Source organism: Bubalus kerabau, chromosome 1 (assembly GCF_029407905.1).
Source record: "Bubalus kerabau isolate K-KA32 ecotype Philippines breed swamp buffalo chromosome 1, PCC_UOA_SB_1v2, whole genome shotgun sequence".
In the NCBI taxonomy this organism is placed as follows: domain Eukaryota; kingdom Metazoa; phylum Chordata; class Mammalia; order Artiodactyla; family Bovidae; genus Bubalus; species Bubalus kerabau.
The window spans coordinates 41,712,740-41,725,830 of NC_073624.1; the positions used below are offsets into that span (position 1 = coordinate 41,712,740).

General features: G+C 37.4%; 1 protein-coding gene across 8 annotated transcripts in view; it reads right to left on the minus strand.

Moving 5' to 3' along the window:
* Nucleotides 1–8,099: 8,099 nt before the first annotated feature.
* The window catches only part of OVCH1 (ovochymase 1), a 97,196-nt gene continuing 92,204 nt past the window's right edge, over nucleotides 8,100–13,091 (minus strand). Inside the window, exons 26-28 of one of the 8 annotated variants that reach the window (XM_055572951.1) lie at nucleotides 10,726–10,824; nucleotides 9,296–9,327; nucleotides 8,100–8,539 (exon numbers count right to left, since the gene is read on the minus strand). In XM_055572951.1, coding sequence (XP_055428926.1) covers nucleotides 8,318–8,539; nucleotides 9,296–9,327; nucleotides 10,726–10,824 — 353 coding nt within the window. In that variant the 3' untranslated portion in view covers nucleotides 8,100–8,317. Of the gene's footprint in view, nucleotides 8,540–9,196; nucleotides 9,331–10,725; nucleotides 10,825–13,091 lie in introns of those variants that run through there. The other 7 variants (XM_055572943.1, XM_055572936.1, XM_055572926.1 and 4 more) reach the window with 7 other exon arrangements.

Consider the following 13,091-nt stretch of genomic DNA (forward strand, 5'->3'; position numbering starts at 1 on the left):
ATACTCTTATGTATTAAATTTGTTTTTGTAAGTAAAGGATAGTTGAGCCAACAATAGTGAGGTCCCTCTCCTCCCTGTCTGGATCTTAGAAGAAGCCAGTCAGACCTGTTCCCCCCTGCCCTCCACTTTCTCATGAACCAGGTTTTGAATGAGTAAACTTGATCAGAAGTTGATTTTTCCTCTAATGGAGGAAGTAGTTAGATTGGGGGAAACTCACTTAAGAGTTGAGTCCTGGACACAGATTGAGGCTGCTATTTTGGTATCACATCCATCTAACACATCTTTTAGGGTGATGATCTATAACTTATTGATCTCTTTTGGCACTTTCATCATAATACAGATGGGGATTGCTGAGCCCCAGATGGGAGAAGCTATTAACATCATGTCTATTCTAAGCCAAGTCCAAGCTGAAGGAACACGTAGGGAATCCATTAGAGTCTTCCATTTGGAGGCAAAAGATAGAAAAAAAAAAAAGATTGGGAAATTAGTACTATCTTTTTTTTTTGGTCTATACACCAAGTCTAGGTTCGGTAGCTCAGATGGTAAAGCATCTGCCTACAATGCGGGAGATCTGGGTTCAATCCCTGGGTTGAAAAGATCTCCTGGAGAAGGAAATGGCAACCCACTCCAGTATTCTTGCCTGGAAAATCCCATGGGTGGAGGAACCTGGTAGGCTACAGGACATGGGGTCTCAAAGAGTCAGACGACTGAGTGACTTCACTCACTCACTCATACATCAAGCAAAAAGGCTTGATTCAGTTAAACTATGATTTGTCAAGGATGAATTAAAAAAAATCATTTTAAAGTTTTAAAGGTGCTAGCAACAGCCATAAAGAACAGTGCAGCTTCCCCTTTGCTCCCCCTTACCCCCACCTTGCATCATCTGTTGGCGAAATGCAGCTGTTTTGTCATCAGCAGAGTCAAGAAGCCCAGTGGAGAGGCCCACATGGCAAAGCACTTTCATGCTTTAAATATTTCTGAGTCTCAAGTCATTCAAATTCTTGACCAAAGTATAATACCTCTTTTTATCTGGAATCTTATATCATTTTCTTATCTCCAGTGCTCTTAAGCCTCACAGTGACATCTGTGATCTGGGTCCATCCTCACACTGGTGCTGGGCATCCAATGCCTTCTTTCCACCTGGTAACACATACCCTTAAGTCTAGGAAGTTTTCTTGACTTGTTGTCTTGATTAATTTTTCCCCTCCATTTTCTCTATTTTCTCATTCTGAAACTCCTATTTATTGTTATGAGATGCCCTGGACTATTAAAAATGATAACTAGAGGAAATAGGAAATCAAAAGCAGTGGAATAAAGAATTATAGCTTTTTCTTTATACAACCACAGTATCATGTTTAATTGGCACTATTTCTTCTGTACTTATTCCTAGAAAAGGTGATAAAAGTGAAATTTAAAGCAATGTATAATATTTAGGGATGTGAGAGAGATTTCTGGTTGCATGTAAATACTCATCTCTTCTTCTTCAGTACCAGAATCCTGGACAATTAAACCCAAGTGAAGAATGAAATTCTCAGGCTTGGCAGATAGACATGTAAGTAAAGTCACTGAGTAGGGCTTTCCTGAAAGCCATTTGTCCCCTTTTCTCCTTGCCCTTCCTCATTTCGCATCTTGGAATGTGAGTGTGATGACCTGAGTCCTGCAGCTATTTTATGGCTTGACGACTGAATTGATACACTGAGGATGGTGGAGGAGGAAGACAGGAAAGTCTCAGGCCTTCTAACCCTTTAGACAGACTATCAGCTGTCTGACTTCATTTAGGTAAGAGAATAAAAATACTAATTCCTAAAACTACTGTAGTAAAGTCTTTTTAACAAGCAGCTGGAAAGTAATTCCTGGTGGATTCAAGGAAATTTATACTATTTTTAAGCTCTCTGAAAATTGAACCTCCCTTATTACATGTAAGTCTTATTATCTCTCTCCATTTGATTTTCCTTCTCATGTTCAAGTTTGTGATTGAAGCCAGCCCAATTCCAATATCTCCATGCTCCTAATCTTATCTCCCCAGTCCAAACTCCACACTTTTGCCTGCATTATCTTCTGAAAACACCCATCAGTCACGTGATATATAGTAATTAAGGTCTGTAATCAGTAAAACCTATGTATTCATCTTTCTCTGGAACCAGGTGTTTGATATAAAACAAGTCAGTCTCCCTAGCTTCAATGTCTTCATTGATAAAATGGGAAAGAGAATGCCTTTTTGATACAATTGTGCTCAGAATTAAATTAATATATATAAAATACTCAGCACAAGGACATTTACTAAGATAGCTTCATGGGATTGTCATTCCTAAATTAAATCCGTAAGGAATTTATGGAGAGAATTATTGAAAAAAATGGAGGCCATAAGAAAGAACTGAATAGATATACTATATTGTTGAACAGCAAGGCTTAATTAAATCAATCTTTCCCCAAGTAACATATGACATAGTCTTTTTACATGTAATGGTTTATTGCTGAATTTTTATTACATTCAAACATGAGAATTTAATCAGATTTTACCCCTCCTGATTAAAGTGTCATTGAAGTAAAACTGAAACTATTCCCAAAAGAAAGCTTTATAAGTGTACAATTTACTGATTTTATTAAATGTATGGGGTTGTGCAATCATCACCATAATCTAATTTTAGTACATTTCCATCACCCTGATTTTATTTCTTGCATTTACTCAAAATCTTGAAAAGTGAAAGTGCAAGTTGCTCAGTTGTGTCTGACTCTTTGCAACCCCATGGTCTTTACAGTCCATGGAATTCTCCAGGCCAGAATACTGGAGTGGGTAGCCTTTCCCTTCTCCAGGGATTTTCCCAACCCAGGGATCAAACCTAGGTCTCCCGCATTGTAGGCGGATTCTTAACCAGCTGAGCCACAAGGGAAACCCAAGAATACTGGACTGGGTAGCCTATCCCTTCTCCAGTGGATCTTCGTGACCCAGGAATCGAACCAGGGTCTCCTATATTGCAGGCAGATTCTTTACCAACTGAGCTATTATGGAATCCCATCCATAATGTTAGGGAATCACTGTTCTGCTTTCCATCTATAAATTTGTCTACATTCCATATAAGTGTAACTGTAACATGTAGTCTGTTGCAACTGGCTTTTTTTCAGTCAGCATAATGATTTTGAGGTTCATTCATTTTTGTGACAATTTTTTAACTGTTCTCTTTTGTTCAAATATTTTTTAAAGGACCCAAGGTCAGATTGGTGGGGGAGGGAATCCTCTTTAAAAGTTTTATTTTTAAAAAATGCACAAAACAGTAACTAACATAAATTGAAAGTTTACTAAGTGACTGACACTCTTTTAAGTAGATAAATTTATAAATTCCTTTAACTACAAGATATCTCTATGAATATTTTTTTATTACCTTCATTCTGTAGGTGAGAAAGTAAAAGTATAATGAGGCTAATTTGCCCAAAAACATAAGGCTAGTTAATGATGAAGATGGGATTTGAACCCAAGAAGTCTGGTTTCAGAACCAACACTTGTCCCTATGCCCAGGGGTTATTAATATGATATTCAAATATTTTCATAAGATTAGATTTAATGGTTAAATGATCTAAATGGAAAAGTCAGGTAATATCTAACACAGAAGATAACACAAACTTTAAACCCTTTTCCACTGGAAGAGAATGGATGGCAGCAAGTGTAACTGCCAGTGTTAATTAAGCAAAGTTAACAAACAGTAACATCAAGTGATATCAGGGAACACAAGACACAGTGACAATCTGTGCTTTCCAGGTAAAGGGGATTGCCAGAAATGCAAGACTTTAGTGCTCTGCATGTGGGGAACTCTAATTACCTGGAGAGAAGAACAGGTTCTATGCTGAATAGCAAGTGTTATTTGAAAGACTTTTAAGTATATGTATATTCTGTAGTATTTAATATACACAGAAATATATGTAAGTTATGGGGCAAGATCATAAACATCTGTAAAACCGCCACCCAATTTAACTAGAAAATTATTAAAACCACTTATGTGTGGTTCCTCTGTCTTATCCCACCATCTTCCCACTGCTCTGAATGGTGAATTCTTGTTCCCTGGCATTTTTTTCAACCATATATGAAGCTAAACAGTTTAATTTTGCCTGTTACCGGCCCTTCAATGGCACCTACTCTTCTGAAATTTGCTTTTGAAACTCATCATTGCTTTTAATATTCATCCAAAGAGCCTGTGGACTGTCCTATGTTTTTTACTGCTATGTGAGAATACTGCTGCTGCTAAGTCACTTCAGTCGTGTCCGACTCTGTGCGACCCCATAGACAGTAGCCCACCAGGCTCCCCCATCCCTGGGATTCTCCAGGCAAGAACACTGGAGTGGGTTGCCATTTCCTTCTCTGATGCAGAAAAGTGAAAGTGAAGTCGCTCAGTAGTGTCCAACTCTTAGCGACCCCATGGACTGCAGCCTACCAGGCTCCTCCACCCATGGGATTTTCCAGGCAAGAGTACTGGAGTGGGGTGCCATTACCTTCTCCGATGTGAGGATACTACCTTTTGATTATCCATGCTTCTGTATTGGGTATGTGGAGTGCCAGCTTTTGCTGATATTCATGTTTCCATAAAGTTTCCTGTTCATGCTCAGTTGTCATGACTGCGTCACTCTCCCAGGACACTGTTAAACCTAACCGCATGTTAGAATCAATGTAAGAAATTAAAAAAAAAAAAAACTTACACCACCCCCACCCATGCCCCAAATGTTTTCATTTAATTGCAGCCATGCAACCATCTAGGGCATTTCCTTAGAGGTAGAATTGCTAACTCAGAGGACATTGGCATGTTTAATATTACCCATGTTATCTGAGTTGCACCCCACCCCTGACCAGTGAGGAGAGTTCCGTTCACTCCACTTTCTCATCTGTTTTTATTGTCACACCATGCATTTTGCCAGTTTAGAGAATGTAAGATGGCACTTTTTCTTGCTTTTGCTTTCTGTTCTATTGATTGATTTCTTCATCTCTGCAGCAATATCACCCTGTTGGTTCAGCTGGTAAAGAATCTGCCTACAGGGTGGGAGACCTGGGTTTGATCCTTGGGTTGGGAAGATATCCTGGAGAAGGGAAAGGCTACCCACTCCAGTATTCTGGCCTGGAGAATTCTGTTTTAATTACTATAGCTTTAACTGCCTCTGTTGTAATTTTCCACTTTATTCTGCCTCTTTATGAATGTATTAGATATTTTGGCCCCGACAGTGGTTTGTGTTGCCACTAAGTGAAACTTTGGTTAAAATTTATTCTTATTTTATATCTATAAGGAAGAGAAAAATGAAAGTGGTTATGCTACTGATAATAAAGTTGAGACCAAGATGAAATCACTGAAGTGCCCAAAGCCTTTTACATCACATTAACTCCTCAGTTAAACTTTGATGAGAATTAGACACTTGTTGGGTCTAAGTTGTTGACTGTTAAATTGACAAAGAATATGTATGAATAACTGGTACTATGTTATTGAACTGTGTTATTACTACTTCCCTGGTAGCTCAGACAGCAAAGCATCTGCCTGCAATGCAGGAGATCTGGGTTCGATCCCTGGGTCGGGAAGATCCCCTGGAGAAGGAAATGGCAACCCACTCCAGTACTCTTGCCTGGAAAATCCCATGGACAGAGGAACCTGGTGGACTACAGTCCATGGGATCACAAAGAGTCGTACACGACTGAGCAACTTCACATTATTGAAAATTTTGTGAAAAAGATAAGATGGGGAGTTAGAGGATATTAGGTAATGCAATTTATGGCTGAAGGATGAACAACAACAACAAAAATGTTCCAAGAATCCAAATGATAGGAGAGACTCAGAGTATGTGGAGTTGTTCATAGGAAAACAGCTTGATACAGATTTCTTTAACATCAGATACCAGTGTATAAACCATTAAGACATAAAGCAAAAATCAAGTCAACTAATATTAGAGCTTTAAAACTCAGTTCAAATATTACTCTTCCTGCAAAACCTCCATCCATCTTTGCAGAAAGTGTTGATTGTTTCCTCCTAGGCTGGCAGCTCCATGGCATACGGAATCATAATTAACTTTGTATATCATTCTTCTCCCCTAGAATGAGATTCTACAGATGAGGGAAATTTCCTCTTCCAAGGTGCCCCTCTTTGCCAAACAGCAGGTGCTCATGGAGGACATTTTTAAATAAACACATGAGCAAAATCTTAGGTTATTGGGTCTCTATTTTTTTTTAATTTGGCTACATAACTTTTACAGACTATATCAATGTACACAGTTGATTGCAGTTTAATACACATAGAGCTTGACCTTGAAATAAAAGAATAAAAGAGAGTTTTGGGGAAGAAGAAACAGTCGAAGTAAGAAATAAAGCTTATGTCCCTCCTGAGTGAAATTGGCTTTCAACTAGGAAAAGGGAAAGTAAAGCAGTCTAACAGTAAAATAGTCTAACACAGTCCTATTCAAAAGGGAAAAGATTAAATACAGAACAATTTAAAAATTACTGCCAACTGAAGCTGAAAAGAGATCATCAAATAGTCTCTGACCCTTTTAGAAAAGTCAGGCAGCTTTTTTAAGTAGTACATGAAATGCTAACCCCACATCTTTTGCTGCGGAGCCCTCAAGCATCACCACCAGATCACCATCCCAGGAGATCAGAGATTGTCCAAGCATCCAAATTAACCACCTGCAGATCACACTGTGAAGAAAAATGCTTTAGACAGGCCTGATGTTTTAATACAGTCCATCTTTAACTCCCCTTAATGTCATCTAACTGAAAAGATGAGAGCAATTTAATGAGACAAAGTAAAAATACTACAAGACAAATTAACATAAGAATGAGAGAATCTTCATTATAAATCTCATCTTTCAATTTACTGAGTTCCTATCGAACAGTATAATTTACATCAGTGAATGCAATTTAGGCCAAAATTCATAAAAGATGTTTTTAGTAAATACTAGGAAATTTAAAAACACTTTCCCTTTGTAGCATTTGCAAAAGAGAGGAGAGACAAAGAGAAATAGAGAGGGAATGGGAAGAATGGGGTAAGAGAAAGGGAGATCAGAAAAAGAAAAAAAATTATCTTTTAGTTATTTCTTTATGGATTGTTCTTTGATTTGTTTATATTGTGCTTACCTAAAAAGTTAAACTATCCTCCCTTTTTGAATGCTGTACTTTTGGAAAGAAAATGATAAATATTGGTGGGAAATAAGAAAAAAAATAGTTGCTTCAAGCTCTTTTTCATTCTACCTTTTATATCTTTGTGATGGGCTCTGGCATTAAGTCTCTGGTCTCAAGGGCCTTCCTTAATTTTTGTCTAAGCTTTGAAAGATGAGGGTAATGGTACTGGTCAGCTGAAATTCAGATAAATGTTTTGAAAACAATGGAAATATCTTAAATTGTACCTAAAAAGTTAAAACTCAAGTGATAAGCCTGATAAATCATTTCTTAAATGTTACTTGCTCATTGAAATTGTGAAACTTACTGGGACCATTCCTATATTTGTGCTTATCCGTGTGAGTAAAATTAAGAATTACAAGGAGGGAGTAGCATTTCTCTTCATATCTTTCAATGTTAACCAAATTAGAAAAAATAGTAAAAGTATATATGTATGCTCAGTCGTGTCCGACTCTTTGTGGCCCCATGGACTGTAGCATGTGAGGCTCCTCTGCCCATTGAATTTTCCAGACAAGAATTCTGGTGTGGGTTGCCATTCCATTCTCCAGGGGATCCTCCAGACCCAAGGATTGAACCCACGACTCTTGAGTCTCCTGCGTTGGCAGGCAGATTGTTTACCATTAGCACCACCTGCTGTTCTGTGCTGAATAGCTTCAGTCATGTCCTGCTCTTTGCAACCCTATGGACCATAACCCATAGTCAGCACCATATGGACCTGCAGTCAGCTCCTTTGGACCATATGAACCATAGTCAACCATATGGACCACAGTAAGGCTCCTGTGTTCATGGGATTCTTCAGGCAAGAATACTGGAGTAGGTTGCCATGCCCTCTTCTGGGGGTCTTCCAGACCCAGGGATTGAACCTACATCTCTTTATCTCCTCTTTATATCTCCTGCATTGGTAAGCAGGTTCTTAACCATTAGCACCACCTGGGAAACCCCAAAAAGTATATATGGTGGTATTCAAATGTGACATATACATAGTACATAGATATGAACTTAATGGCATTTAAGATTATAAGTCCCAGGAGGCACGAACCAACATTAACTTTCTGTGACCAATGTTTAATATTGAATGTATTTATACACCAAATCCAAGCTCCTCAATGACAAAAGTTGGGAGAAGTGACATTGAGTTTTTTTTAGCAATGACAAGAGACATATTTTCCAGATATGTGGTTATGTATTTCCTTTCCCACTTGTGATCACAGTTCCACCAGGTTGGTCTCCCAGTGATCCTGCTTCTCCTCCAGTGATGGATGTGATCCAGTCTGTGTAGGCAGAAATTCTGGTGAAGACTGTTGGTGCAGCAGGATGGCAGTTACTGCTGCCCCAGCTCACAATACCGATGAGCTTGTACTGCCCACCCTCACCACACTGCAGTGGTCCTCCAGAATCTCCCTGCAACCAGCAAAAAGAGAAGTTCATTCTCCTAACTGCATGATTCCTGGGGGATGCTAACCCACAACTGCAGGGGATGATCAGACACGAGTGTAAGTCACTCTCCCATCACAACAGCTCAAGGAACTAGGGCCACTGAGCTCATTGGCTGATGTTACAGATCTCTGATTCAGATCAAAATTTATATTTTCAAAGCAATGCTGAAAGAAACATAAATTCATTTTATGCTGACCATAGACTACCATGCAGGAAGTTTCATGTGTCTAATCAATATAAATGAGCAAATGATGGCTTTGAGTTGCACAAAAGCATTTTTATATATTCAGTGCTACTGGAAATAGGTAGTTTGAGCTACCTAATTCAGCTATGATGTCAAACCATAAGAAATTGTCATTTTTTTGTAGGTCAAAAATAGCTGAAAATCATCAGTTTCACATAGTTCAACCTAGCAATGGAATGAGTAATTCCTTTTGAAAACTGAATCTATGCAAATATCAAATTAGCAATCGCAGTGCATCAACTTAGCAATGGACTTATTCCTCTCATTTTTCGCTTTAAAACTGCCATACATTTGTACCTCTTTCTGGTCAGAAACAAACATTCAGAAGACAACACTGAAGTGAACCTCCTGCCCTCGTGAATGCAGGCCTTAATTACCATACAGGAGGATGATCCGGAAGCCCCTCCACATATATTAGTGTTTTTAATTTCCAGTCCCCAGTAGCTTCGACAAGATATTCTACTGATCAGTGGTACCTTTGCCTGCTGCACAGTTTTAGGAAATTCATCTTCTAGTAGAAAAGAAATAAAAATACATAGGCAAATGCTATTAAAGGATAAAACAAAATTAGCCTTACATATACACAGACTCCAAGGGGTAAATCCTACTCATTCTCCTCTCTCAGTACTTCAATGATGCCATTAGGTGACTTGTAAAAAACCAATTATTCCACAGTGGTTTATACAACAGAAACAACAAAAAACATTTTATGTGCATTCTTTTGTCATTAGTATAGTCCTCAAAAGATATAAAAATGATACCACCTTATGAAAAAAAAGACAAAATTTACACCCAAATCAGTTGTTGATAAAGCAAACAACATAATTCATTTTTGACATATGAAATCTATGCTTTATTTCATTGGTTTTGCCATCTTTTCATTTTTTTGATTTGACTTCTGCTGAGCAGGACATTCTAAGTGCTGACACTGACTGGAAGCTGACAACTGAAATTACATTCTAACTAACTCTTTACTTTGTTGGATATTTGTAACTAGTTAATTCATTTGGAAAATAGGGTGTAGGTGAGACTAGAGACATGGGTTTGATCTTTATATGGACTAGAATATTTTCACATGATCTTTCCACCCATTTACCTTTTAAAAAAATTGAAGTATAGTTGTGATAGTTTCTGGTATACAGGAAAGTGATTCAGACATATATATACATTTTATACATATATATAATGTATATATATGTTCTTTTTCATATTATTTTCTGATTTATTACAGGATATTGAATTTGGTTCCCTGTACTACACAACAAGACTTTGTTGTTTATCCATCCTATATATAATAGCTCGCATATTCTAGTTTCAAAGTCCCAATCCAACCCTCCCCTGCCCTTCCTCTCCCTTGGCAACCAAAAGTCTGTTCTCTATGTCTGAGTCTGTTTTTGTCTCATAGATAAGTTCATTTGTGTTACATTTTAGATTCCACATATAAGTAATATCATATCTACACACTTACCTTTTTTACAACCCTATCATTTCAGAAAAATGCCTGACAGCTTTAAGAACAGGCACATACATCTTCAAGTATGGGTTTTTACAATAGCAATATCTACACTATTGTGAAAACAAACTCTGTGTGTGTGTGTCTGTGTGTGCACTCACAGCACAATTGGGGAGTTAATACACACAAATATTTATTGGTTAATAACATCACTAGATAGTTACCAACACAAGTTTTTAGAAGTATCAATGAACTAGAATCAATGAACTTGTGTTAATGAATATGATGGCCTAAAACTCAAGCAGTAACTTTTAGATCTATTATGAAAAAAAGTTTTTCTACTATCATTCCTATGAAAACTACAGAGCAATTGAAAATGAATAAACAGTGCACTCAGACTTCACATATAATTGTTTGGATTCTAATTTTAGAAGAGTTAATAAATATACTCACGATGAGGTTCAGTTATTCCCCATCCGGCAGTCAAACATTTGGAAAGTAAATTTATTTTATCATCTTTCCCTGGCAAACAGATTGTAGATACAAACTCTCCTAATAAAAAGGATGAGAAAGAAAAAGACAAATATCAATTAGTCTATAAGATTCATATTAACATTGTCTATATTGTTTGCTCTTCAGTGATAGCTCTAGAAATGTCTACTTTGACCTGACACTATCCTCTGTAACCCTATAATTTAATAAATAAAATGTTCCAGAAGCTTCCACCTATTAGTTACTCAGAGGGGAGGGTCCCAATCAATGTACATGATACCATTTTGCTCCAAGTATTTCCATATCCTCCTAGGAAAACAGAAACACATGTCCTGCACTGAGATGTGGGGCTTCTCATCCAAAACCATTTTTAAAAATGCATTTGTTTTTTCAACCTATGTGCCTTGAGGACATCACCATGCTGAATCTGAGATGACAATGGAGAAAGATAAAATTGTCTTCCCTTCTCAACTATATTACATGAAGAATGGGGAAGAATATATTTGTAGCAATTTAAACTTTTGAAGTATTTTTACAGCAAATATCTATCTTCACAGTTGCATTATAAAATATATTGATATATTACACATTCACTTTGTTTTTCTTATCACCAAAATTTGTATATATATAAATACTATGGGTTTGTGTCTCTGTGTGTATATATGCTACACACACACACACACACACACACACTGAATGCAGTGCTCTTGTGTTTGTTTTCCCTTTTCCCAGGCTGTTTCACTTCCTTTTCATCTGGGCTTTTACACACTTAAGTGCTTCAGCATACCTGCTATCATAGGCCATTAATTTCAATGATATGTTCTTTATTTTTACTGCTATCTCTTAACAAAATTACATAAAACTCTTTGTAACTTGTCTATTCTTTTCCTACTCATCTCTCTACACGTGTAGCAAATCTTATGTTATACTGCCTTCATAGATGATCATTGCTGTATCATAATCTCCTCCCAAATTTCCTTGAGCTAAAGCATTTTCCCTCTACCAACATATTTTTCCCATCAATAGTTTTTTCTTATTCTGATACTCTTCATTGACTAAATTATGATATTATTTATATCATTGCACACAGATCTACCACATCATTCTTTTAACAGCACACAGTATTCAGATAATGAATGTACTGCAATTTATTAAATCCCATTGGCAAATATTTAGACTTTAACTTTTTCCTTTATAAACTGCATCAAGTTTTCCAGATCACATATCTGTGCGTCGGTGCCAGTATCCTGGATAGTTGAGTTGCTAGACCACAAGGCCTGCACTTCAAAAATTGTCAGATATTGCCAAATTGCAGGATGGGGGTAGGGAGAGGTATTGACTTGTACTCTACATTCAGCTGTGTTTATAACAGAAAAATATGTCAAGAATCTTGAAAACAGTTATGCCCCAAATCCTGCATTTCTGCATCTGAGAAATTTATTTTAAGGCAATAGACCTAGAAAAATGTACATATAAAGATAGTCAATCCAGCATCATTTAAGTAAAAAAAGGAAACAACCTTTACATGAATGTTCATGGCAGCTTTATTTGTAACATCTAAAAGCTAGAAACCATCCAGATGTTCTTCAACAAATGAATGGTTAAACAGTTATGAGTGGTTAAACATTCATACCATGAACATTCAGTTCAGTTCAGTTCAGGCGCTCAGTCGTGTCTGATTCTTTTCGACCCCATGAATCGCAGCATGCCAGGCCTCCCTGTCCATCACCAACTCCCGGAGTTCACTGAGACTCACGTCCATCGAGTCAGTGATGCCATCCAGCCACCTCATCCTCTGTCGTCCCCTTCTCCTCCTGCCCCCAATCCCTCCCACTCAGCTATTAAAAGCAATGCACTGTTGATACACGTAACAACATGAATGAAGCTCCAGGGTGTTAATGCTAAGTGAAAAACAAAATCAATCACAAAAGTTTACATACTATATGATTCCATTTATATAATATCCTTGAACTGACAAAATTATAGAAACAAAGAGAACAGATCCATGACTGACAGAAATCTGGGTGGGGAGGGTAGAGTGGGGAGGAAGGAGATGGGTGTAGCTATAAAGAGGCAATAGTAAGGATCTTCTTGGAGATAGAAATGTTTTGTATCTCAATTGTATAAATGTCAAATGCTGCAAGTTGTTACCACTGGTGAAAACCAAGGTAAAAAGTACTTTGGTGTCTCTGTATTATTCCTTATAATTGCATGTGAATCTACAATTCTCTCAGCATTGACAGTTTAACTAAAAATAAATTTTAAAAGCAGGGTAGGGAGAAAAAATAAGTCATAGTCAAGGTTAAAAAGCACTGCTCTGAATGCTG